The sequence below is a fragment of the Phaenicophaeus curvirostris genome, chromosome 4, assembly GCF_032191515.1.
Source record: "Phaenicophaeus curvirostris isolate KB17595 chromosome 4, BPBGC_Pcur_1.0, whole genome shotgun sequence".
Lineage (NCBI taxonomy): Eukaryota > Metazoa > Chordata > Aves > Cuculiformes > Cuculidae > Phaenicophaeus > Phaenicophaeus curvirostris.
In genome coordinates, this window is record NC_091395.1 from 37817993 (window position 1) to 37845352 (window position 27360).

Here is a 27360-nt window from a genome sequence, read left to right on the forward strand (position 1 = left end):
CAGCAGTTATCTTCAGAAAGAAACCCACATTACTTATCTTTGCTATTACCTAATTTTAAAGCAAAAATAGGGAAGGGAAAGACAGATTCTCTTTCTACAGATGAGTGTAAAAGAACAAAGATTAAGCTTGGTTTAAGAGGCAAACTGGTTTAGGAGGCAATCAGCTCTCAAGTTTTGAAATTAAGTTAGGGGAGCTAACGATTACAGAAATATTAATTTTTACCCAATTTTAGTCTAAGCCTTTTGCAGGATGATTGTATTCTGTGCAAAAGGAGCACAGAAAGGTTCAAAACAGATTCAGAAACTAAATTGATCATGATTTCCTGATTACCCAGCCCCACCCTTGTCATAGCTGTGAGCCAGAATCCACAGAGAACTACATCAATACAGCAGACTGCTTTTAGACTTCAACCAGCTTGAGCCAACCCATCTTTCCATAACTAAGGGAGTTTTCATCGCAGCTCCCAAAAGCATAGACACAGCATTCCCAGAACTCCTGGGCAGCAGTGACCAGAACTGCTGCCATTTCCACAGAGCAGACTGCTTGTTGGCTTGGGTTGGAAGGCATCCAGTCCAACCTCCCTCCCATGGGCAGGGCCAACTTTCACTACATCATGTTGCTCAGCATCCCATCCAATCTGATCTTGAACACCCCCAATTTTGGGGCATCTACAGGTTTCTCTGGGCATCTGATTCCTCACCACTGCCTCATCACCCTCATGTCAGTAAACACTGCCCTTATGTCCAACCTAAGCCTACCCTTTTTAAGTTTAAAGCCATTGCTCCTTGTCTTATTGTTACAGGCCTTGGCAAAAAGTCTTTCTTATAAGCCCATTCATATACTGAAAGCCTTCTCTTCTCCAGACTGAACAACCCCAACTCTCTCAGACTCCCTCCACCAGCAACATGCCCTTTGTTAATTCTCATGCCCCTCCTCTGGACCTTCTCTCATAGGTCCATCTCCCACCCTAAAACGTGTGCCTAATTCACGGGCCTGAGAACACTGGTTAGTCCACAGCTGATACACTCAGACTAGGTCTGACATAAATAATAATGGAATCATAGAAATATTTGGGTTGGAAGGGACCATGAAGGTCATTTAGTCCATCCTGCCTGCACTGAGCAGGGAGATCTTCAACTAAATGAGGTTGCTCAGAGCCCCATCCAACCTGGCCTTGAATGTTTCCAGGGATGAGGCATCTAACACTTCCCTGGGCAACCTGTTCCAGTGTTTCACCACACTCAGTGTAAATTTCTTCCTAATATCTAGTCTAAACTTCTCCTCTTTCGTTTAGAATCATAGAATCACCAGGTTGGAAAAGACCCATAGGATCATCGAGTCCAACCATTCCTATCAAACACTAAACCATGCCCCTCAGCACCTCGTCCACCCGTGCCTTAAACACCTCCAGGTAAGGTGACTCAACCACCTCCCTGGGAAGGTGACTCAACCACCTCCCTGGGAAGCCTCTGCCAGTGCCCAATGACCCTTTCTGTGAAAAATTTTTTCCTAATGTTCAGCCTGAACCTCCCCTGGCGGAGCTTGAGGCCATTCCCTCTTGTGCTGTCCCCTGTCACTTGGGAGAAGAGGCCAGCACCCTCCTCTCCACCACTTCCTTTTAGATAGTCGTAGAGAGCAATGAGGTCTCCCTTCATCCTCCTCTTCTCCAGGCTAAACAACCCCAGCTCACTCGGCTGCTCCTCATAAGGCCTGTCCTCCAGCCCCCTCACCAGCTTGGTTACTCTTTAAAACCATTACTCCTCATCTTATTGCTACAGGCCCTGCTAAACCATTTTTCCCCATCTTTCTTACAAGCTCCCTTTAAGTACTGAAAGGCTGCAATAAGGTCTCCACCGAGCTGAACAACCCCAACCCTCTCAGTCTCTCTTCACAGGCGAGGTGGTCCCATGGCCCCAGTCTTTGACCATTTTTGTGACCTCCTCTAGACCCGCTCTAACAGGTCCATGTCTTTCCCCGTGCTGAGGGCTCCAGAGCTGGGCACGGGATTCCAGGTGTGGCAGCAGCAGAGCCGCTATCAACCTCTCCCTCCCTCAGCCTGCCTGGGCAAAGCAGGGAAGGGGGCTTGAGGAAAGCTCGTGAGGTTCAGCACCTGCAGGTGCTGAACCTCACGAGCTTTCCTCAAGCCCCCTTCCCTGCTTTGCCCGGGTCCCTCCGGACGGCACCCCACCCCTCGGGCGCGATGCTCCAACCTCCAATGCCCGGTACCCAACCCCAGCCGTTACCCACCCGCCTCTCCCCGCTCACCTGGGCTGGCAGCGGCGGCTCCGAGCGCGCTCAGCGACCGGCACCGGCTCCTTCCGAGCGCGCCCCCTTCCCCACGGGCGGCGGCGAGAGGCTGCGGGGCGGCGGGGAGTCAGGCGTTGGGGCTGGGGGAGGGCGGGAGCGGCGGCTCGCGCGCTCCCATTGGCTGGAGGGGTGGAGTGAGGATAGTGAGACCGAGGCGCGCGGCCAGTGAGGCGGGAGGGAGGCCGCGTGACGTCGGAGACGTGACGGGGAGGAGCCCCTCGGCCCCACCCCGCGAGGGCGGGAGCGGCGCCTCAGGGACGCGCTGGGGTTGGGGGGCTGGATAAAAGGGTTGGGGTAAAAGGGTTGAAATAAAAGGGTACAGGGAGGTGGGAGAATGGTCCAGAGCCCCGTTCACTGAGTCTGGTGTTACACGCAGGTAAAAATTTATGCTTTAGGAAAGAAAAGCACTGAACTAGAAGGGTAAGGGCATCCTAAGAAAGGTCGGGAACCCCATTCCCTGAGTTTGGGGTCACATGCAGGTAAAATTTATGCTTTGGAATGGTTGGACTCGATGATCCGGTGGGTCTCTTCCAACCTGGTGATTCTATGCTTCTGTGCAAGTAAAATTTATGCGTTAGGAAAGAAAAGCACTGAAATTGAAGGGTAAAGGCATTCTAAGAAAGGTCCGGAACCCCATTCCTTGAGCTTGGGGTCACATGCAGGTAAAATTTATGCTTTAGGAAAGAAAAGCACTGAAATAGAAGGGTAAGGGCATCCTAAGAAAGCTCCGGAACCCCATTCCTTGAGTTTGGGGTCACAGGCAGGTAAAATTTATTCTTGAGGAAAGAAAAGGGTTGAAAAGAAAAGGGTATGGGTGTTGTAAGAAGGGACTAGAACCCCATTCATTGAGTTTGGGATCTCACATGGGTAAAAGTTACGCTTGAGTAAAGGATTGAAATACAAGGGTATGGGCATCATAAGAAGGGACCAGAACCCCTTTGATTGAGTTTGGGATCAGACACAGGTAAAATTTATGCTTTAGGAAAGAAAAGCACTGAAATAGAAGGGTAGGGGCATCGTAAGAATGGTCCGGAGCCCCATTCATTGAGCTTGGTGTCAGACATGGGTAAAAGTCACGTTCGAGGAAAGAAAAGGAGTGAAATACAAGGGTATGGGCGTCATAAGAAGGGACCAGAACCCCATTCATTGAGTTTGGTATCACACACAGGTAAAATTCTACAAATAATATAAACGTACAATTAAAGGAAAATGCTTCTAGTGAAACCTACTGCCCAACAACGTGTCATACATCAACACTAAAATGCCATTAAATCCATTTAATTCCAAAAAAAATGTATGTTACTCTCAACCATCGTCCTGATTTCACAGCTCAAATAGATTCACTGGAACTTGGAGGTGGCCACTACCTTAATTTACTGAAAACCAAAGCTTTCAGCAATAAACCAGTCATATTAACATGACCGGTTCCTAAACCTTAATTTTTTTTTTCCAAACTTGCTTGCATTCAGATCTTCAGAACACCAGCTCAGCCCCTCCCCACCACCACCACCCAAAAGAATCACTTCATTGCTGTCAAGATAATTTAGCTTGAGACTTGCATTGAGAAACACGTTTTAAGCGATTTGTTGGCATTAGGAAACAATATACAAACTTTTATTTGAAGAAAATGTCTCAAATATGACAATAACTTTGGTCATGTTAAAAGGAGGCCATCCAAGAACGAATAAAAATGAGCTGCTTTATAAGCATGGCCACATACAGTATATTCAGATATTAGCTAATAGAAGCTAAGGTTACACGCATATATAGGCCTTAGTACCATGCAAGTTCAACGCAATTTCATACATTATAAATTTTCAGTTATTTTCATGCCAATTCACCTTTTGGATAAAAGGTAAGAAAGAAGTAACACCTAAATGTGACCAAAATTGAACAGAAAAAAAAATCATAAATACAGACAACATTTTTATTAAAAAGATCTTGAAATTACACCTGTTCAGGAAGTGTTACACCATCTCTGATCTCTCCTCCTTCAGTGGGAATTAGTAGTGTTAAGCATTGTTACATATCAAAAAATACAACTCTGTTTTACAACATAGTACTGGCATATTCAAAGTACTGTGCCAAATTATAAATAGTAAAATCAGGTTTTAAAGTATTTCAATAGAAAGCAACTTATGCTCACACAAACATATGCACATATTATAGTTATGTAACAAAAGTTTTATAAAAGGAAACATTTACCCCATGCCAGCTTGAATTACTGAGGTGGGATTCAATACCTATTATGAAGACTGAGAGTTCATTTCTGTAAATATATTTATTAGTCTCTGGAAAAAATAAGACAAAAATTTACTTTCACCAGAATACACACCATTCTTCACTGACAATCCATTCCTCAGTCATGACTGACATAGGTCGGTCCTTATGAAAGTGGCTTTATTTTTGAAGACCTTGCAATGAAAAAGAAATGGTCCACTCAACTTCAAAAATTCAAACAGCTTCTGCTTAACTGCAGGATAATTCTACTCGCTGCATCTGCCTAGAGTAATCTTCATCATCTGTCATCTGTAATTGTAGACAGTCACATCTCCCACTGTGACTCAAAGTGCAGCTACAAGTAGAGAAGTGCTTAGATACTCAGTCACTTCAAATACACTTGTTGAAGGCTGCTTCTAGCGCATAATCAAGTTGAAAATTCCTTTAATGATCATAACGGTTTGTCAATAACTGTAACACCTAGAGTGAGGGGGGAGGAAAAGGCATAAATCTTTAGGTAGTATTTAATAAAATCAAGAATACGAAAATCAGGTTTTAATATAATACCTTGCAACTAGAATACAATCAAAAACCTGTGCACTAGCATCAGCGTTCATATTTTCCCTAATTTCTCTGACAAAGTTGTCTGAATTAGTGCAAAATTATGAAAGTTTGTGACGAAAAAATTTCTCATTACTCTAGTTTAATTTTGCCATCAGTGAAATATATCTTTGACATTCACTTAAATAAATCATCTGAGAAACTGCAATTATTGAAAGAAAAGATTCCTGAAACAGCTTGTTTTCTAAATATCAAATCTCAAAGAGTTTCAGAATTGAACCATTGTAGATTGATACACAAATCTCCTAGGACTTGTCATACCAGAATCACCTTTCTGACTCATTGCTTACGTGCTGAATTCCTCCTGAGTACAGTTTAATACCAGTTTTTCCCTTGTACTGAATAATTGTTTGAAGTCACACTTCAAAACATAGCATCAGATGCTTCATACTCATTCTAATATCTTAGGTTTTATCTCAGACAGGGCTTTGTCAAATTTCTTATCCTAGCTGTTAAAATAATTATCCATACACATTACCTGCATAGCTCCTTCCTGTACTCATACAAGATGATACAACTGTCCATTTATCAGTTGTTGGATTATAATATTCCACCGTTGATAAATTACAGGAACCATCATCTCCTCCAACTACATACAAGAGACCATTTACAGCACAAACACCTAAAACCAGACAGGAGACCAATACGAAAATTAGCAATAGGCTTGTTCACCCCATAAAAGCATCATGAAAGCAGCAGAAATCCAGGGACATTCCATTTACACCAAATGATATTACCACTGTTCTAAAGTAATTGCTGCATATACCTGCATTCCTTCTGCACATGTTCATGTCTGCAACCTGCTTCCATGTACTGGTGACAGGATCAAACACTTCAACACTTTTTCTTACTAAAGGACCATCATGACCACCTACTGCATACAATAAATTGTTTAACACGCCAACACCTGTGAAGATATGAAAATACTCAAAATTAATGAGAATGGTTTGACTGATGCAAAGGAGAAACAACAAATGTTATTACGTCCACTAACAAAAATCCATCATACAGTTAGGAACTATTTCAGAAAACATTTGGGTCAGGATGCATTAAAGCAAAAAGACAGTAACTAGAGCAAGACGAGGATAAAATGTCTTGCATGCCCATCTACCATATTGCAGCATACAAAGACCAGAGCTTTTCTGCAACAAAAGATTTAGAAAATCTTGGATGAAAAATGATGCGCAGGAAAGTAAGGATTGTTGAAATTTAGGATTTATTAGAAGTGACAGTAAATGTGACAGTAGATGAGACAGTGCGCTCAGCCAGCATAACAGAAATCTTGACAAGATGATAAGGCAAGTGAATTTTTAGAAAGTAAAAAACTGCAGTATGGGAGATAAAAGCTGAATGGATAGACATTGCACAATAAGGATGTTTCCACTGAAGTGCTGGAATACCTTGTCATCATATACATGAAATAAAGTTAAGAGTTGCAGTGAGCACCTTTCTCCTCCCGGATTTGGAGGAGAACACCAAGTTCCCTGGAATCAAGCTTCAGTTATCAAAACGTCCAAAAGGATAATAAAAGGTCTCCTTTATTCCTAGGGTCTCCTTTATAACAAAAGTTTAACAAATCTTTGAGCTTGGGATAAAGGAATAAAGCTAGTCTAGATCTACTTGCTAACTGGGCTGCACGTATTGAAAAGGTGGTAAGAGGGGAAGCAGGAAAAAAAGCCTGTTCATTAATTCCTCACTTTATAATGCACTATCAGAGCCCAAATATAATAGCTTTCAGAAATGTAGGGTGTTTTTTGCATTAAAATTTGTAAGTAGTGAACCATAAATATAATTGGAAAAACACTACTGTGAAAGTACACTGGAAAATCTTATATATTGTCACATTTAAGGTTATGAAAAATCAAAGCTAAGATACGGATTTGTAAATATAGTTCTTAAAAGCTTCCATGGGAACGGCACGGTTTAAAATCTTTGTTAAAGGAAAACAGCAAATATGAATGCAAAAGATCACCTGTGTACTTCAGCAAAAAAAAAAACATACTGGGTTTAAAAAAAAAAAGAATCCTGAGACATTATTAGTCAGCTGAAATATCTCTGAAAACACATCAGTAATATTGTACATAATAGACATTCCTATATGGGGAAAGAAACAACTCCTGCTGAAAGAACTACATTTTCTTATTAAATAGACCAATTTTAATAGTTAAAGGAAGAGGGGAAGAGTTGGAAGAATTAATTAGTACTGCAAGTCTGAAAAATAGCTTCTTAATAGGACACTGCCTAAAAAATCATGCTATCTAATGCTTTATCAGTGATATTCACTTCTAACATGTCCCAATAACCTTACCAGTTAATTTAATTCCTCTTTTATTGCTATTATTTCTAGCTATCATGTCACAGTACAGCATGACAGCTTTTCTTTCTCCCATTCTGATCATACTTTATTGGGCAGGATAATAAAACAATCATCTTTTGCAGCATTAAACATTACGGAGCTAGAAGGAGGGCTAAGATATTTAGTTTAAATATATGATGTGATGTAAACCCCCAACCCAGGCTTTCTATATAGCTACTGACCTTCCTTGTAACATTTTCCCTCTGCCACACAGCCATTTTTCTTTACTAAAAATAAGGAGCTATCAAAGTCCTCCATTCCTCTTTGGTGCTTCATTTTTCCCTTAATCCCACACCCAGTTTCCAAGTCCTACCTTATTTCTGGCTCCTTCCGTCTGTATCCTCTTGTTGCCGTCTTCTGAGTTCTCCTTTCTTTGTTATTTTTCTTTCCTGCCCATTTTTCAGGACCCTGTCTTACATCTCTCATCCCTCCCAAATGGCCTATATCTGGTTCTGAAGTTCCTCATCCCAATATGTTGCTGGAAACAGATTTGTCCCCGTAATGATCAACTGAGAAGCGGTTAGAACTAAAGAAGAGTAACTGAGGGTTAACCTCTGAAGCTGAAGCAGTAGGAACAGGACAGGTGGGCTTAAGTTCCTTGACATGACCAGAGATCAAAAGATTAAATACAGGAACAAAATTCTCTTTAGTTAGCCCCCATAACGCCACCAGGACCGATTGCCAGTTGAAACATTTCCAGTGGTTTTCAATATTTGGCCACTACAGCCAAGCTCAATCAACAGTCATGATTTTCACGTTACAGCCCACTCCTCCCCCATGCACAAATAAAATCTTCCCTCCCTCTCCAACTTTTTTTAAAACACAGGACAAGGTAAAAGGCAGCAGACAGTTGAGTAAACAAACACGGTCCTGAACTCTGTGACAAGGGGAGGGGGGAGAGGGGCAGAAAGATCCCAGTAGTTAGTGTATCTAAGGCTCTAAATTTCAAAATTTTAGAATTAATTCAACATTTAAAAAAAAAAAAAAAAAGACTGAAAATATCAAGCATTATAAATAGGCCAGAAGCACAATGATAGTTTGCAAAACCAGAATATTTAAAAAAACCAAACACCGAGATAAAATGGGTGTGCAGGCAGATTGCAAAAAGAAGCTTTGTCACAACCCACTAACACTGTCTTTATAATGATACTTGTAATTTGCCCACTTCATAGAAATATTTTCTTCAAAACTTGCCAATGTTAGACAGGAGTATTTAACAGTATCCTGACTGCAACTCTGGCCAGTTTTTAATCCAGAATTTCCTTCAAGGTGCACAGACTAACTGGAAGTTTCACAAGACAACTGTTCTTTTAAGATACAGTGTATCATGTTCCTTTCATTAACCTCATAGTTTTAGTTTAGAAACACAATCAAAACTTACATTTAGCAATAAGAGACATATTGACTTGCTGATTTTCTACTAGTATAATGGAAGTATCACAAACTAGATATCTTAATTTTAGTAATGATTTTAATCTATTTCTTTTGAAATATTTGGGACTGAATTTAAACATCATTATACAGATTAAAAACTGTTCAGAGCTAATAAAGAATAATGGGAGACAAGATGATTCATAGTTATCCCAACTTTTCATTAACTGAGCATAATGGAAATCTATCCAATTTTATTTGTAGCAACATCTCTCAATTATGAAGCAAATTAATGCTATCACCAGTAGATATCTGAAGGGCATTGCTAAAATGCACCATTGAGTATTTGGCAAAAAGTGACTTAAACAACTAAGAAAACTTAACGTAGAAAAATAATATAATGCAATTTGACTTGGAAAGTCCATTGGAATGCGTTTAGAGAAATAAACCAACTTTTGCGAGTTGAAAAAACCTGAAATACCAAAAGACAAATAGAGGATAGTGAACAGTAAATGAGATTTGAGTCCATAATAATAAATAGATAATGAAAATGCTGAAGTCAATTTGGAGCTGTGGAAGCATCATTTCATTAAACAAAAGCAAAATACCACAGGCACTTTTGATGTCTTTAAAGAGAAATATACATAGTAAGAATGGCGAGAGGAAGAAAAAATTCCAAAAAAAAAAAAGAAGGGATTTTTAAGATTAGAAAGAAATAAATGGATATTTCTTGGCTAAACAATAAGGAAGGATAACATGTAGTGGCCTATACATATCCAAAGGATGTAAACACCAGGTGATGAGAATTACTGAAGATGAAACAAAGGGTACATAAGTGGAATTAATAGGATGAAACTAGTAATACAAAATTCAGAATGAACAAGAACAAAATTTCCAGTGGTGAATCAGAATGCAGAACAAGTCCTCCAGAGAGGTAGAAATCTAGTCAAAGTTCGCATATAAACTCAACTTGAAAACGCTATTGGAAAAATCAGCCCCACACTGGCAAAGAGACAAAGAATGCAATTTTTTTCAGTCTTGCCATCTAGATGTTAATACTTCAGTATTTAGGTGATATGAAATTAATTGCCACAATCCATGCATATTAGTCTGCATGTTAAAAACATCAGAAGTTACGGGAAGAAGAGGAATATGAAAAGTATGACAAAGCAAGGAAAGGTATTTACTATTAAGAGACTGACTCTTACTCTGTAGGACATGTCCTTATTTATAACCTGTAATATATCAGCCATCTAAGACTAATCCACTGTATTAATCTCAGACTTTATCTTACCTTTTATATTTTTAGATATATTTTAAAACCACAAATTTGCTTCAGTTTTACGAGGATAGTTGTCCACTCACCTGCTCCGCTCCGTCTGGTGCTCATTTCTGCAACATAGGTCCACTCATTTGTATTAGCATCATAGCATTCTACTGAACTAAGGCACTGACGTGACGCCCCATCGTAGCCACCAACAGCATACAGTTTACCTAGAAAAGTAACCAATAGAAACCTACAAATTTCTAATACACACAGACTGTACTAGTACACAGGCTGAGGGGAAGTCACCATTCTCTGAATTAGCTACTAATCAATACTTGTTGTCAATCAGTTATTGAGTTACTAGTTTGTAAATAATTTAAGATAGCACACTACAGTTCTTGTCATTTTTAGGATGTAAAAGGCAGCCGCTCTCTAACAAGAACAACGTAAGTAAAAAGATTTTAAATTGCCTAGCTGGGATATAAAGGCACTTTGACGTATTTTTAATTAAGAATTGCTCAAAAGCAAGCTAGTTCTAGTATGTCCACATTGGAGCTCACAAATAGCCTTCCTAGAAATATCAAAAATTCAGATGAAAATTGATTGTATAGTCTACATTTTCGTATCAGAAACAGCACTGGTTCCTATGCAGTTAAAACACACACCTATAACTGTTTTAAGACCCAAGAGTCAGCCCACATCTACATTGTGCAAGTGACATCCCCACTATTCACCACCAAGCTGGCTCAAAAGTCAGCAGTTTTCCTGGCACTGTCCTCGAGATCATCCCCAGCACACAACCAGCAAAGTCAGCCACAGACAACAGTCGAGAATACAACAGTGCTACATCACTAAAGACCAATTAATTTGTAAGGTCATCATTTTAGTAATCAGCCTCTCTAGCTTTGCCAAGATGCATAAGTGAGAGCTGCATGCCTAGCAAGCTTTTGCTCAGTTGGCCTCACACACAACTGAAGCTCTGAAAAAAAAAAATTAAATAAGTATGTTAAAAGCTGGTCAAAACCAAGCAGAATGATTATTTGTTTTTCATGCCATTTCAATTACAAGACTGAACAAACCCATAAATCTGAAGTATGTTTTCAAAAGTGAGAAAGGGTAGTAAGGTTAGTAATTCATTTCCACTCTCTCTTCTTTTTAACATCATTTCTCAACTTACCTCCAACAACACCTACACCAACACTACTTCTTCTTGTGTTCATTGGAGCTACATGAAACCACTCATTAGTCTTGAGGTTGTAAACTTCGACTGATGATAAACCTATGAAGACAATATAAAGTTATTGTCTCTATAAATCTAGATGTAACATACTGTCTGCCTTCCAGAAAAGTCTTCATATCTGAAAATTCAAATTATTTTGTTTAAGGACTGTTAATTACTGTGCAAATTGGCACAAGGCCAATTACAGTCAAGCCATATTTAGTGTCTGAAAGTGGGCAAATTAATAAAAGCTTTTGTGGAGCTCTTCTCTGGATTTTTTTTCTTTATTTTTAATTAAGTCATCATGCCCTCTCCTACATATGCTTTAGTAATAGTTATTAAGGAAAATAATGGACTCTGCACAAATGGTTTAATGCATCTGTGAAGAGAATAAACATCTGCAGAAACAACTGCAAATGGAAAAGGAAAAAATGCAAAACTTGGAAGGAAAGTTCAAAAGTACACTTGTGCAAGCATTCCATCCCCTTGACATTTTGCAGATCAGAACTCTTAATTGTATTCCCCAAGGAACAGGGTAGAAATATGTGGGGTGATGCCAATGATAGCAAACTGGGGGAAGGATGATTTTTTTATTTCCCTCAAATCTCCCTGAATATGAAGTCAGACCAAAAAGAGAGAGCAAATTTCAGCTCCTCCTGTGCCTGCTACAGGAAGGAGCATTAACCCTTTTCTCCCCCTTAAGAAGGGACCCTCTTTAGGAGCGCATAAAGTAAAAAGAAAATTTGGAGCGTCTGGAAGATAATTGCATCTGTGTGTCCAAAAAGTAGAAGCTTATCAGTGTGTAAGTGATAACAGCCCATACATTTTGGCCTTAAATGGTTGCTTCTGCAAACAGAATTTGTCATTCAATTTATAAGGCTCTTGAGTGGATTCCTGAAATGGAATCCTGTTAGGCTGCCCATACCCACCCAAGCAGTAACTATAAAACAGTACTGCACTCCTGTAGAAGGAAAGGAAAGGCGCTGGGAGCACCCCAGGCTGGCGAGCAGAGCAGGAGTCACCAGCAGCCAGTGGGGCCCAAGGAGCCACCCCTTCCCAGGGCCAGGGAGGGAGAAGTGGTGGAGGAAATTACATCACTCAGGCACGTCAAACGGGAATCATTAGGGAAGATATGACTGCTTTAATAATACTGTTTGGTCTGTTCAAAAACAAGATAGTGCTGGGAGAATGACTATGGGCTGTACAGAACTGAATGAAGTCACACCCGGCATGCACAAGATTGCTCTTGTGGAAGACATTAGCAAAGGTTTGTAGCTCTGGAGAGTGGTGATGGATCTTGCTAATGCTTTCTTTCAACTGGTTCAGAAAGCCAAGACCAGAATGCCTTTACCTACTGCCTTTACCAATACTTTCCAAGTATTGCCTCAGGGATTCAAACGCCGTCCCCTCCCTTTGCCACCAAAGGACAGCAGCTGATGTAGCACTGTGGCCGGGTACTGATACTGTTTATTATTATATTAATGATCTATTGATTATGGCTGAGTAACAATAAGAAACTGAAGCAGCTGCCAAACTGCTGAAAGCACATTTACAGGCCTAAGACTGATTTATCGAAAGAAAATACAAGGTCCTAGTACAACTGTACAAGTTTTGTGAATAGTTTGGCATGGACAGATAAGAGAAATATCAAATATGGTAAACAGTCCAGCAATTTCCTGTTACAGACCTTTTTGAGACTTCTAGGGTATTGGTGAACTTGCATCCCACATCTGTTGAAACTAATGCACCATTTGCAGAGATTAACTGGTAAAAAGGTTGTTTGACAGAGAACCAAGCAACAAGAAGCCTTTGATGCCCACAAAAATGCTTTGATTCAGCATGCACAATTGCGCATGCCTAGGCAAGAATATTCTTTTAGAAGTAACAATTTCAGCAATATAGTCTCATGGAGATTGTGGCAGATGATTTGAGCTGAAAACTCAGAACCTGTAGGATTTTTGTCCACAGCATTACAAGGCTCCATTGCATTATACCCTCACATCTGCTCTTATTTTACATCCCTATCCGATATTAGATTCTTGAGTTCTTGTATTTCGGGCATCTCTGACAAATACCTGTGCCTCATCTCAAGGAGATAGCACTGCAACTGTGTCATCATCTCAACACCAAATTGAAATTCAGTCTGAAAAAGTGTAAAACAATAGCTCTCCAATCTCTGTGGACAACTACCCTACATTCAGTTACCAAACTCCAAGTAATATTAACTGAAGAATGTGGAGCAACTTAAGTATCACTGGGAGATGACACTCCTGTTTTCCTCTACTATCACAGGGTGGCTCATTGCACCTTGTAATGTGGTTATACAGGCACATTTCCACAAGATCAACATGTAAATACTTAGTTACAGCAGAGGAGAATCAGGTCTAAATCACCTGCTTTTTAAATAAGGGAAAATGCAAGTCTATAGACAACATGTTTCATGGGTGTGCCAAATCCAGAAGCTGTATTGCAGAATTATATTATGCTAAGTGATTTCAATATTAATGTTTCTGATTGCTATTTCTTCTGAGTAGGTAACAGCTGTATGCCAATATACATTACAAAATTGATTGTCAGCGAACTGTTTCCTCCTTCGACACCATAAGTACTGCTTTGATTTTGAAGGCATGTGTTACTTCAACATACCTGACGGTGCCTAGCTGACTGACTGGTTTAACTGGCGTGTGACACTTGGCTCAAAGCATTATTGTGGAAATGTGTTTATTCCTTTTTACATATGTGTTTATTGCATGAATCTATAAATTACTGCGCGATACATCTCACAAGCCCAAATGGACAGTTTGGCCAGCACCCAGTGGATGTGGTTGCTTGAGTGAGGGGGTGGAATATGGGAATATAATGGAAGACTGGTGGGGAGGAATTGTATAATAAAACATGATCAAGTGACTTTGCAGTTGTGATGTAGGAAAACATACAAATCATACTAATCATTGCCAGCATGAACCACACTGGATTCATACATCAACAAGCTCAAGATACAGCGTGGACTACTTCTATTTATGCTAATCAAAATGAATTATGGGCTGTGACATAAACTATTCAGCTCCTGTCACAGCCTATCAATTACTACAATCAAATTATACATTATATCACGATTTAAAAAAACACCTGCTGCAACACAATGACCTGACTTAATTGGCACATCCCCCAGTGGGACACCTTATTCAGATAGTCATCAACAGCAACAGGAATTCTGAATATAAAGCTTAATTTAATTGTGATTTTGTTAGCTCTAACAAGTTATGCTTGTTACTTTCTGTCATTTTGTGTGTTAAAGCTTTCTATGTGACTCAACAAATATTCCCTGTTCTCCACAAGGAATCTCCCAATAATGCAAGTAACAATAATATTTTCACAGTACTAAAAACTATTTGATTACAGTGAATCTGCAAACCTGTCAACACAGTATATAAATCACATTGATATGACACAAACCAAGCAGTTTATCAAGTAATTGGATTCATACCTCTGATGTGCCAGAATGCCACATATTTATGACATAGAGACAAGAGGCTGATAAAAGTGGATTGACCATAGTCGGGGGGGGGGCATTTGTGATGAACGTACTCCACCCCTCTCCCAAGCAAACCAGTAAAGGAGGAGGTAAAGGACCAAAAACTCCTCCAGGAAACCCAGAAGGAACAGAGAGACACAGTAAACACCAATAAGTTGTGGCTATAAGGAGCCTAATGCATACCTCTATTATATCTGGTTTGACTCTGAGGCAACCACTTTTATACCATATATACGACAGCCTAAGTGAGCCTTCTCTGAGCCCTCCCTGCTGGGCAGTGTGGCTGCACGGCAATGATCTCCCCTTGCGCTGTGATGCCTCTCAAGGGTGCTCCTCAAAACAATGAGATCTTTTACCAATGACAGATTGCTGATGAGCCCCATTTGAATCCTCCCTGGACAGCAGCTAGACTGCACGCAACTCTCCCCTTTAGCAGGGATTAGTTGTTTAGCTTAAATAAGTAACAATAATAGACAAATCATTTAGAGTTCAAGAGCAGCTAGACTTGATGAAGTATTAGGCCACAAGCTGGGTATTTCGACTTAAAAACTTTCCCAGCCCATACAAACTCTTCAGTTAAAACAAGGCCTCTAGAGCTGACAAAGAATAGAAAATACAGAGGCTTCAATGATACAGATCATCAACACCTACGGCACTAAGACAAGATGATGACCTGTCTGAAAGACAGCAAAGGAATCCAATGAGAAACAAAAAATCTCAGACTTAAATATTACTACTGGACCAAATCATCACCTGAGATGCTTTCAAATAGTCTGTAAGTTTGTAATTGCTTGGGGATTTCTTTCATAGAATGGTTTGAGTTGGAAGGGACCCCAAAGATCATCCAGTTCCAAATTTTTTATTCATGTTTAAATTTCTTCATTCGTTCTTTGATTTCTCTATTCATGATGGCCTCTCTCTCTCTGGAGCTGACCATACTGCTGTATCCTTCCATTAAATTATTTTGTATGAAATTTGATGTCCGAGAGTCTGCTTTGCAAAACCTTGGATTTGGACTTTGGAGTGATCTGACACCTGGCAGCGGTCAACAGGACGCCCAGAGAGAAGCTGAGTGGCAAAGCACATTGAAACTTTGAAATCTTATGTAAGTGGTATAAAGAATTGTGTGTGGACACGTAATCCTTTAACTATAAACACATATAATCCTTACCCTCTGTATCTCTTAGCCATAAACTCTTGACCAAGTCTGGGACTAGGACAGGATCCAGTTGCATGTAGGCTCCTCTCAGAGAAGGAGTTCAGAAAGTAAAAGAGTCCATTCTGAACACTATGACTTGGTGGGAGGGTCTGCCTTACCTCTCCTCAATCCCAGTCCTTGTGCAAAACACCACACAGATTGTAAACCAATCCTCTCTCCACGTATTTCCTCCATGTAGTAAGTAATACAGTGACTTTATCATCAAACTCTATCAAGTCACACAAGTTTCATCTGAGTTTTATCAGAGAAAGTTGTTAGTAATCTTACTTACACTACATGAAAATGCAGAGGTATATTTCATATGCAAACAGGACAAAAGAGACCAGGTAATTTTTCTGTCCACACCTTCCACGAGTTAAAGGCTCTGACTACAGAAGGAATACTGAAAGGGAATGTGTCAAAGATGCACTAGTCAATAACTCCTAGAACATTAAGAATGAGAGTAAACAGTCCAGTGTTCAGGTAGAAGGTTGTGACTACCAAAGCACATTCCACACCACAAGATGGCAGGTCACCCTCAGGCTTGGTATCATTACAGCTACAAGGAAAGAGGCATTCAAATTTGATACAATTATGTCAAGAGCAGTCAAAGCTAATCAGCAGTGTATAAAGGCAAAAAAATACCTGTACTCCCATCAAATCCTCCCACAGCATAAAGAAGGCCATTTAATACAGCTGCTCCCAGTGTGCTTCTCCTGTCTTGCATGTTGGCAACACTGGTCCACTGGTCCTTGACTGGATCATAGGAGTCTACTGTGCGCACTCTCAAAGAACCATTGAAACCACCAACAGCATAAACCATGCCTCCCATGTACACCATTCCTACAGCAGGGAAACAGGGAGGAATGATGAGCGTTTTCATCTGTCGGTTAATTTTATTCCATACTGCCCTAAGTATGCAGATACTTGACACAATTTACAGTACTTGCTACACTATCAGATTTTTTACAGTCTTAGAGCTTCATTCAGATTGAGCACTAGAAATTCTTATACTTTTTATTGCTAATAGCTCCCACTTCCAAATAATATGCTTGCTGAATTTCTTCTTACTTGGATATCTCAGCTGCTTTATGATCACATTTTTACATTTCTAGTATCAGTTGGTCATTTCTTCACATTCTTCATCTCATTTAATAATAATAGGGTATTTTAATAGTAAAATTACTCATTATTATAATGCATTAATATTTAAATTTATTTATCCTCCGCAATCTCTAGAATAAACTGCTTTATTACTTCCCATAGATACAATGTGAAACACAAATCAAGAACAAGTTATCAAGTGTGTATTGTTCCAGATTAGCAAATAATTCAAATTTTAAGGATGCTTACTGAAGGCTTAGCCTTGACTTACTTATTCTCAGATAAGTATCTTAAGTATTGTTCCAAACAACACACAATGCTTTAAACAGATGCCTAAATTCTGAAGCATTACCAACCATAACAAAAAATTAGGCACCATTTACCTGCTCTACATCTTCTGGAAGGTAATTCAGCCACCTGATGCCAGCGTTCTTCTTTAAAATCATAGCATTCAACACTGCGAATTGCCTTTGGTGCCTGTCCTCCCACTACCATCATCAACTAAAAGGGAGATAATAATATTTATGAATTATTTGCATATATGAGAGTACCTGAAAGACCAAAAATGGGTTAAAAAATAAAACGAGCTTCTGTATGAGAAATGACAACAGAGAGTTAGCCTAAATAAGAAATTTGAGTCTTGTAGACTGGGCGAAATTATTTTTTTTTTAAAAAAAAAAAAAAACACATGCAATTTTTAATCACATCCAGAGGAAATATGAGATAGAAAAGCAGGATGCAATTAAGAGTCTAGGAGTCCCCATGAAACAGGTGGGTTCTGCTATGCTCTCACATCCTACTCTGACCTCAGACATGAGAACTCAGCATCTATGATGTTCAATGGCACTGTGACCATCCATCACAGAACAGCTTTATCAGATTCCTTTGAGAGAAATGTGCTAAATCTCCTGAAGGGAATCTCCTATTCCATTATTGCAGTTGCCATAATAGTACTAAGAGGAAATTTCTTTACTTCACAGGTAAAGAGATAATATCTGATGTTTGTTCTGTTTTCTTCTTCTAAAATGAACAGAACACGAGATTTAGCTAAAACTTGAATAAATCCACCAATTTTTTTCTCTGTGGACATTTTGTTGGTTTTTTTTTAGTAAGAAACAGGCTAACTTCCTCTCTAACACCAGGCTTACAACTGTATGTTTCTCAAATGCTGAAGAACTTATTAAAAAAGAACTTATATTTTTTCAGGGGGAGGGGACATGGCATGGGGAAGGTAGGTGAGAGACTAAAACGTCCGTATCACAAGTAGTACTGCGTATAAATTTAATCATTTGTTATATTTTTGTGATAAATAATTCTGCTATGAAAATTTTGACTGGAATACCCCGAGTCATGGTCATGTTCTCATGAAATCTGTTAAAATGGAGTTTGAAAAAAATAAATACATTGGAAAAATAAGGGTCTTACTTTTGGAAGGCTAGCAGGTGTTCTCAGTTTTGTTCGAGTGCTTTTCATCAATGCTCGTTGTTCAGTTGGCAGCAAGTGATATTTCATAGCTTCAATGAGGTAATCTTTACAAGCACTGCTGTTCTTCACCAATATTTCTTCTTCAACTCTCTGTTTATTAATAGAAGTTTAACAAGGTCTGAGCACATTTAGGAACTAAAACACAAATAATCTGAAACACAATAAAGCCTGTGTTATATCACACAAATGCAGATGACTATAATTTAACCACAGTTAAGACACGAATTTATGTGATGGCAATATCCAGTCAGTGGAAAAAAAAATGATGATTCTCTTAATTAGTAAATAGAACAAACAGTGTTAGGCAAGGTAAATCACTTCCTCACAATCAAGCACATTTCTTGACCTTTCAAATACAAAGAGTACAGAGCACCTCAAAAGGGAGGTGGGGGAAAAGAATTTAATAAACCAGTAAACCACCCCACAGCAATAAGAAACTAGAAGAGCAAACCAAAACAAAAGCCCACAAAAGCAAAACAAAAACTACAAACAACCTACACAAGGTGGAGGAAATTCATATCACAAAACTAGAATTTCTAAAATAAACACCCAGCAACCTGCTACTACACCTACTAAACAATGCTAATAATGGACTGATATTTTCTATCTTAAATATTTGACTTGACAACTAAATATTAAAAATTATCTTATACAATTTGAAAAAAAATTATTTACCTGTTTCAGGCACAATACGTTTCCTTTATCAGCAACTCCAAAACAACTTAAACAATGAATTCAATTCTGAAATTTATATTCCCTTATTTGATACAACACTTCTTTTGATATCATATTGAAAATGAAGGCTAACCTGATCTTAGCTAATTAAATCATTCAGATTACCAGTACAGCATGACAAGTAGTCAGCCAAACAAATAAATCACTTACAAATTACATCCTTTGCGTAGCAATCCCTCATTTGACTCATTGTGTGCGTGTGCATATGTCATGGTGGCTGTTTATTTTTACTATCAGTAACATTATATTACACCGTTGTTTAAATTGAATTTTTTTTTTTTTTAATGCCAGATGGATAAACTGAAATGTCCACATGCAGAAGAATTAGTATTCCTTTTTTGCTTACCTGAACTAAATATTCACGGGAAAGCAAAGGCAGCCGAACATGCTCCATCAGGCGTGCCATTAGCTCCTGCCTTACATCTTTGTCATGGTTTACCCACGCTATCACTGCTTCAAATACCTTCCAGGAAACAAACAAATGCAAGTCCCTTGACTGACAAATTCAGTAGCATGTAAACATCAGTGTGCCTCCAAAACCAGTTTTTGCTTATGCTAAAATTCCTAATGTGAGAAAAGACAACAGCAGTTACAGCTCCCATTATTTTCATATTTACCCACTACAAAATACTGATGATGCAGTAGCCAGTCTCTTTTTACACCACTCCTCTACTGGTGTTTCAAGGATAGCTGCACTACATTAACAAAATGCACACAAGTTCATTGATACCAAACATCTGATAAAGCTAGGTAAACAACACAGCAACAGGGCTATTACAAGCCACATACTTTTCTTCCTTTCTTGGAAAATTGACCTCCCACATCATCGTTCAAATGACTTATCATCACTGAGTCTTACTAGGAGAAGCAATCCCAAGTCTAGTTTCTCCTCTGTAGCACAGCAACTCATCATACACTAGAGCATTAAAACCTTAATTATACTTCACAGAAGCAGGATCCCATGTATCAAATCAAAATGATAAAACTGGACCTTCAGGGTACGGGAACAGCAACACGACTCTGCTAGTTTCAGTTTAAGCAAATAGTTCTTATACTCAATGTTTCAGAAAGGTTTTAACGCAAAACACTACCTACTTATAAAACCAGTATTCAAACATGCTTTTGAATATGATTTAGCCTTATTTAAACAGAGGGGTTAGTACAATTGCATAGTCCTTGGAAAAAAGAAATCCAACATAACTGAAATTGATCACAACTGGATTAAAAAAATGCAGACATCTACAACCTGAAAACCATTAGAGGTTCAAAGAGATGCAATGGGCTCATTGAAGACCTCAGAGCTTCAAAAATGGCTTTAGCAGAAACAGCATGTGTATGTGACTCGCAGCATGTGTTCTGTTTGTTCTGCTTGAAGATAAGAAGGAATTTCCATTTAATCTAGTTTCTACTTTTTAACAGAACAGTTTTTGGACTTTTAAGACTTGAGATTAATTTTCAACTGACAACATTTTTGGAAAAAAAATCCTTTAAAAATGAGCACAATACATGCCTAATTTCACTGAGGAGACAAAGAATGTACTCAAACAAGTATACAACAACAGTAAGAGAAAGATTGCTCTCTCAACCCAAGGGATAAAAAGGATACTAGGATACACACAGTCTTACCTTTTCTTCTGAGGCAATGGTGAGTTTGTCACTGGATATAAGACTGCATACTTGCTCTACACCAAGATTGAGGTATTCTTCACTAAGTACGACATCAGAAAAGTGCTGTTCTGTTTGGAGGAAAAGCAGGATTCTAACATACAGTGCTGAGTATATCTCACAACAAGCATTAAAGCAGCAGAGGAAAAATAGAGAAAAAAGCCAATGCTATTTTGCCATACCTAGAAGCAATACTTTAATTTAAAACATTTTATATAGGTTAAAGCTTGATCTCACAAGCAGCATTATATTAAAGTTTCTTAAAAAGAATTGAAATATTTAAAAAATACTAAAAGCAGCACTTTATCATTTTCAGCATATTACATATCACAATCTCTACATTGTGTAAAATATATACAGTTTTTCCTCATTGTTTTTTTCAAATACCTCAACTTAAAGTAAACCAAATTGACAAAATGCAATGTTTTCATTGTAGAAGTAGACGTTTTATTGTAACATAGAGCATATATCTTTATCAAGTTCTTGTTCAGTCGTCCTCTTCCTTCCTTAAAATTGCTTTTTAAGCCATTCAGTTGCTGAGAAGCATCTCAATCCAGTTAACTGTTAGTTTTCCCCTCTTCAGCTATTTTTAACAGAAGTTAGAAGGTACAGCTGTTACTGGGAATTTAAGAATTCACTCAGAATAAGTAAAAAAAGTAAAACATTCAAACAAGCCTTTTCTATCACTCCACTAGTGCTAACATAGTTAAGACTCCACACTCCACAAATTGTCTTAAGCTGTTTAAAGAAATTTAACGATGTTGAGTATTTCCAGATCAAGAAGTCTACATTTTTTCAGGTCAACTTTGCAGGGTAAAATAGCTTTTTTTGCAGTGAAGATCAGAGAGAATAAAAAGATAAATTGAACACAGTATAATTCTTGTCCTACAGCCAGTTCGGCATCCTGTTCCTTTAAAGAGTTAGCACAAATTGCTTCAGACAGAAGTTGAATATATATAAAAAGTATGATGATAAAACCTCCTCCCATGAAGGTCTCACTATAAGCACGAAAGATTAGAGATAAATAGCCAGAAGGATGATATTTTACCTTAACCACACTACTAAACAATGAGTTTGGTGAGATACAGTCCAGTCCCTTTGAACCCTGTTACATTTTTAACTTCAATACCTTCCTACAGTTAAAACACCACAGTCTCATTAAACAAAAAGCTTCACATCTAAACTTAACATGCAGCTTACTATTAATCAATTTTCAATTAATACCTGCAACCTATCTACTCAGAATCATTCATTATTCTACACTCCTTTTTAGCCTTCATCTCTATCTAAAGTAGACAGTCCTCACCTTTTCAATCCCTCATCCTATCAATCTTTTAATTCATGCAATCATCGTCACTACAGGTCACTCCAATTCTGTAGCATTCTCCGATGATGCCAGTGTAGTACTTTCTGCCATACTTCAGGAAATGGGAGAGAAGAGGTGAGGAGAAATACTATTGATTTTTATAACCACTATTACTTTTTCACCCCTTATAAATCTTTATGTCTGTTTGTTTTTCAGACTACAAATATGCAGTTCCTTAAGCAGCAGAATTTATTGAGGTATGCTTATTGAGATAAGTATTGGATTAATTTTACTATTTGCATATGGCAAATAAAAATTGAGAAAGGTAATTTGCATGAATTAGTTTTATTAGAAACTCTGAATTTCCAGTGACAGTGCCACAAAACATGCCTGACTTCTCTCAGAAGTGAGTTAAGAAGCAGGAAGGGAGAAGCAACACCCGTCAAAATCTCAAACAAATCTGAAGTTTAGAAGCTTTGTTAATCTTGCCTTGAGAAAACTGATCCAACAGTGTTTCACATCCAAAGGGATACACTTCATAAACTAGAAATATCCAGTTGATGTTACAGACTCACACACAAAAGTTTCGCTTTTTAAAAGTTGCTTTAGATTTACATGCTCTAAGTAGGAAGCGATCCAGCCTCTACACCAAAAAAGTAAATGCTGTCAATTTTCAGAGTGATACAGTAAATGTGAGGCTGTCTCCTGTTTTCACACTAGGAAGAGAACTCTAGAAGAAATGCTGAAAAAATACACAGTACTTGAACAAAAACTAAGACTATTTTACTGGATGTCAGCCTGTATGCTTAAAGCATAAAACAAGGCATGTGACCAAGAGAAGAAAGAAGGCGGGGGGGGGTGGGGGTGGGAAGAGAAATTAAGCTACTCAGTCAATAGTTATAGGTTCAGGTTCTCAAGCAACGCTAAGAAATGAATCCTCAGCTGAATGAATTACAGAAAAAAGAGAAATAGTAGAATAGATTGCTATGTAAATTTTAATCACCAAAAAAAAGACGTAAGATGAAATCGCTATTTGCTTAAGAATCAGATCTCTTGTTGTCAAGGAGACCATCTTAACTGATGTATGGATGATAACCTTTTGGCAGAAGTCAACTGAAATTACAGCTAAATGAATTATTTAAAATAATTAGAAACTGAAAAAGAACAAGGAAATGCAAAACCACTAACTAAATCTACCAATGACAATTTACCTAAAACTGTTGAAGCGCTGAAGATATGTCATTTTTTTATTAGATATAAATGAATTTTTTTTTGCTTCCTTTTCACAAGAAGCATATCAGCATCTTTGAAATAACATAATTCAGTACTAAGAGTTCCAAAAATCCCACTTAGAGCCTCTTTTTCCAGTAATTATGAGATAAAAATAGTATTGGAGGGTGAGTTTTTTTTTTTTCTTCTGAGTTAGGATTTGTATTATACCGTATTATTGCTCACCTTCTGAAAGCTTTGCCATTGCCCATGGCGGGGGGGCTGAAACTAGATGATCTTTAAGACCCCTTCCAACCCAAACCATTCTATGATCTCCAGATAGTACCATCAAATGTCATGAACCTTATGACGTGACTAAATATTTCATGCATTTGTCCCCTGTAAAATCTCAAATTAGCTTGGTTTTTATTTGCTGCATTAAGTAACATACTACTTTCTTCAGGAACATCATCTAGATAAGCAAAGGGACAGAACTATCTGGCTGGAATCTTTCACAAGAGAACAAACTTCTTTTTTGTTTTCCAAATCAGAATTTTCCACACAGGGTGTGACATTGACAAATTTGTATTGGAGTCTTGTCCCACTTTTTGCCGCTTTACCCACACGTTGAAGCCAGCTGGCTCAAGAGTCAAGCAGCCTGGTAACAAGCTGGCTTAGGATCCGCAGAGACTTGGCTCCCAAACCCCTACTTCCTAAGCAAGCAGAACCCCTACTTCTTAATTATCAAAACTAAAATCTGCCTTTAAAAAAAAATAAATCTTTTCCATTTTAGGACATTTCCAAAGTATCTGTTCCAATTGCATATGAAAAGCAGATTTTCACATTTTCTCAAGTGACAGAGACAGTTTCTATCTGAATAGCTGAAGATCTGTCCTTTTTTCCCCCTGTACCAGTAGGATGGGACTTCAGTTTCAGGGATAAATTAAAAGGGGAAAATAAGTTCTTAACAACATAGAAGGGGCTAGTAAGAAAATGTTTGGAAGTACAATAAGCAATGTCAGTGTAGAGAGAACAGGAAGATGAAAGGAACTGTAAATGTACCACTTTTTGTTATTTTTCATTATGAATCTGGAGACGTATTATCCATGCACATAGCAGCAGTAAGCACTTGATCTACCCTTCTATCCAAAAGGCACATAGTCTTGCTGGCCACAAAGATATTAACACTAATTTTACATGTTTCAATTACATAGGAAGAGGGGTAACATATGAAATCTGAACAGGACACTTTATGCTATAAGGCGTTGTGGATTAATTCACAAATGCCATTTTAATCATTTATCTAACTACAGTCAAACCTTCTCTGGCTTAATTGCCTTTACTAAATGGCATAAACAAGTACACATGCAAAGTTCTGCTGAAGTTCTCTCAGATTAAAAACCTTCCAGAGAATCAGTGGCCAAAAATAAAAGCCTGTAACCCATCTTCTCCTTTATGTTTTATGATACTGACTGTTGTCAGCATTTGTCTCCGTGTACAACATTGGTGAAGACTGCCTAAATGTCTGTTCCATCATTAACAGGCTTCAGTCATTTTCTAATATTTTTTTCCTGAGCTGCACCAGCAGCTGATAACACTTAATACCTACCAATTTCCAGAAATCTTTTTAACATTTTGTATGCTTTCAGAAATCCTCAAAGATCTTCCTAAAGCCACATTAAGAGGTATGAAAAAGATGACCACAGCTTATCAGTGCCAGAGGCTGCAGCTGGAAAAAAAGGAAAATACCTTTACATTGCCTAAGTCTTTTCAGGGCAGTAATCCAATGCATATTATGTGTGAAACAAAATATCACAATCAAATACATAGTTTCATAAATGTCTTTTGTCAGGTTTAGGCCAACTACTCCTATCCCACAAAACAGATAATGATATTTATTATGAACTAAATGGTGTACCTGCATCTTTCTGATGAGATAATGCTACAAAAACAGCTGGAACCTTCCAGAAGCGTAGCTTCTTTCTGACATGACAACCTCTTGTTTTAGAGTAGTGAAGATCATGAGAGCTTGGAAAGATCTAGGCCTTATGTTCCCTTAAAAGAACAATAAAAATTTTTCAAGCAGAAGAAGCAAAAACATTGAGCAAAAACTACTTTTCAAAATTTTTTGCTTCAATTCACAATGTCACATTGTGATTTTTTGGCTTGAGACAAAAGGTCTTTGCTAATGGCCTAACATAAGGCATTGGTCAAGCAGGAACCCCAGCCTTATTACACGGGGATAGACACAAGCTCTGCTGCTGGAGAACCAGCAGAAGCTAAACATTGCAGAATCTTTTTTTTTTTTCTAAAGTCTGATTTACTTGTCACTTTTATGATTAAATAGCTGCTTTTGAGAACACCATGAAATTCATAGCAGCCAAGATAAAAGAAGTGTAGCAACAGACGTTGCTACTCAAAATAGAATCATACGAACAATTCTGCTAACTACATCCTTTCAATCTCATACATGACTATACACAAGAATAGTCTACAGAAGATATGCGTGCTTCCAAGTCTAGTCAGGGCTCAAAGTTTTAGACTCGAAGCATCAGAATCAAGAATGCTGTATCCCAAAGTAAAAAGCAGCAATCCCTGCTACACAACACATGCTAAGGTTCCCAAACAAACATTTCCTCAACATCTTCTCAGCACAATGCTAAAAGCCAAGAATGTTTGCTGTGTAAAGCTTGCCGTCAAAAGACATAGGAAGATCCAATGTTTCCAAACCCCATACCAGCCTACACAGTGAGTGAAAGTACGTTATCATTCTTTGGTTATAGCTAAGAAATATGTCAAGGCCTAAGCACTCCCCATGTGTCTCCCTAGTCCAAGGATGCATACCCCTCTTTATTAAAAGGCTTTACCAATCTATCTTCTGGTTGTACATAACTTGACAACAACTATAAAATGCACCATGTTCTCAGGAAAAATCATTATTTTGTGAACATCCTCGAAGACTATATAAGATGTATCCCTGGCTAAAACTGAGGATGGACTAGCAACACTCATGCCACATACTCATTGTAAGAATTGTCACACAAGAAAGATGAGAGGCCTCAGCTCTATGTAGTCCCTGTGCAAGTGTGACAAGGCTCAGAGCAGGACTGCTTTCTGGAACACCACTAGAAGAGGTAGCATCTCAGAAAGTTTAACTGCAACAGAAACTCAGTCCAAGCAATCTGTATCAACTGTCCACTATTTTCAGGTCTCTCCATAGGCATCACCAATACATATAAAAGACTCCTAAATTATAGAAATCTCATGTTCTGCTACAGGAGGACCAACCTCACCACCGGATTTTGAAACTCCAGTTTTAATTTAAGTTGGAGGTTTATCTCCACGGGAAGAAGTTTCAAAGTTTCACTTTAGTAATAACTTCTGATCTACACCAGCATATATTTGGTTTACCATCCTTTATTAGCTAACTATTAGCAAAAGCATACCCCTGCCTCTTTTTCCTAAACGCAAAAACAAGTGTAACAAAATAAAAATGGGGAGGAGTTAAACATCCAAATACTTTTCATTTTCTCAAGGGAAATATTTTCACTGCTTTTTCAGTATAATAATCCTCTTCTGTACTCATTCTAGTTTTTGGAGCCTTAATCCCAAAATGTCTGCTCCTGGGAGTTCAGCTGTCTGTGATACAAGGCCCAATTCTGAAATGGCCCAGCCATGTATCTTTGGCTCAGACTTTTGAGAAGATTTTTTCAGTTGTATGGAAGAGCCTTTACAAAGTACAGAGTCATTTGAGATAAGAA

General features: G+C 38.3%; 1 protein-coding gene across 4 annotated transcripts in view; it reads right to left on the reverse strand.

Moving 5' to 3' along the window:
- Nucleotides 1-4707: 4707 nt before the first annotated feature.
- Nucleotides 4708-27360, reverse strand: part of KLHL2 (kelch like family member 2) — a 63827-nt gene continuing 41174 nt past the window's right edge. For 3 of the 4 annotated variants that reach the window (XM_069855806.1, XM_069855807.1, XM_069855808.1), the window contains 10 exons: nt 21046-21155; nt 19766-19882; nt 18625-18774; nt 17583-17700; nt 16741-16938; nt 11321-11422; nt 10242-10370; nt 5916-6056; nt 5628-5771; nt 4708-5008 (listed from right to left, as the gene is read on the reverse strand). In XM_069855806.1, coding sequence (XP_069711907.1) covers nt 4980-5008; nt 5628-5771; nt 5916-6056; nt 10242-10370; nt 11321-11422; nt 16741-16938; nt 17583-17700; nt 18625-18774; nt 19766-19882; nt 21046-21155 — 1238 coding nt within the window. In that variant the 3' untranslated portion in view covers nt 4708-4979. Of the gene's footprint in view, nt 5009-5627; nt 5772-5915; nt 6057-10241; nt 10371-11320; nt 11423-16740; nt 16939-17582; nt 17701-18624; nt 18775-19765; nt 19883-21045; nt 21156-25208; nt 25276-27360 lie in introns of those variants that run through there. The other variant, XM_069855811.1, reaches the window with a different exon arrangement.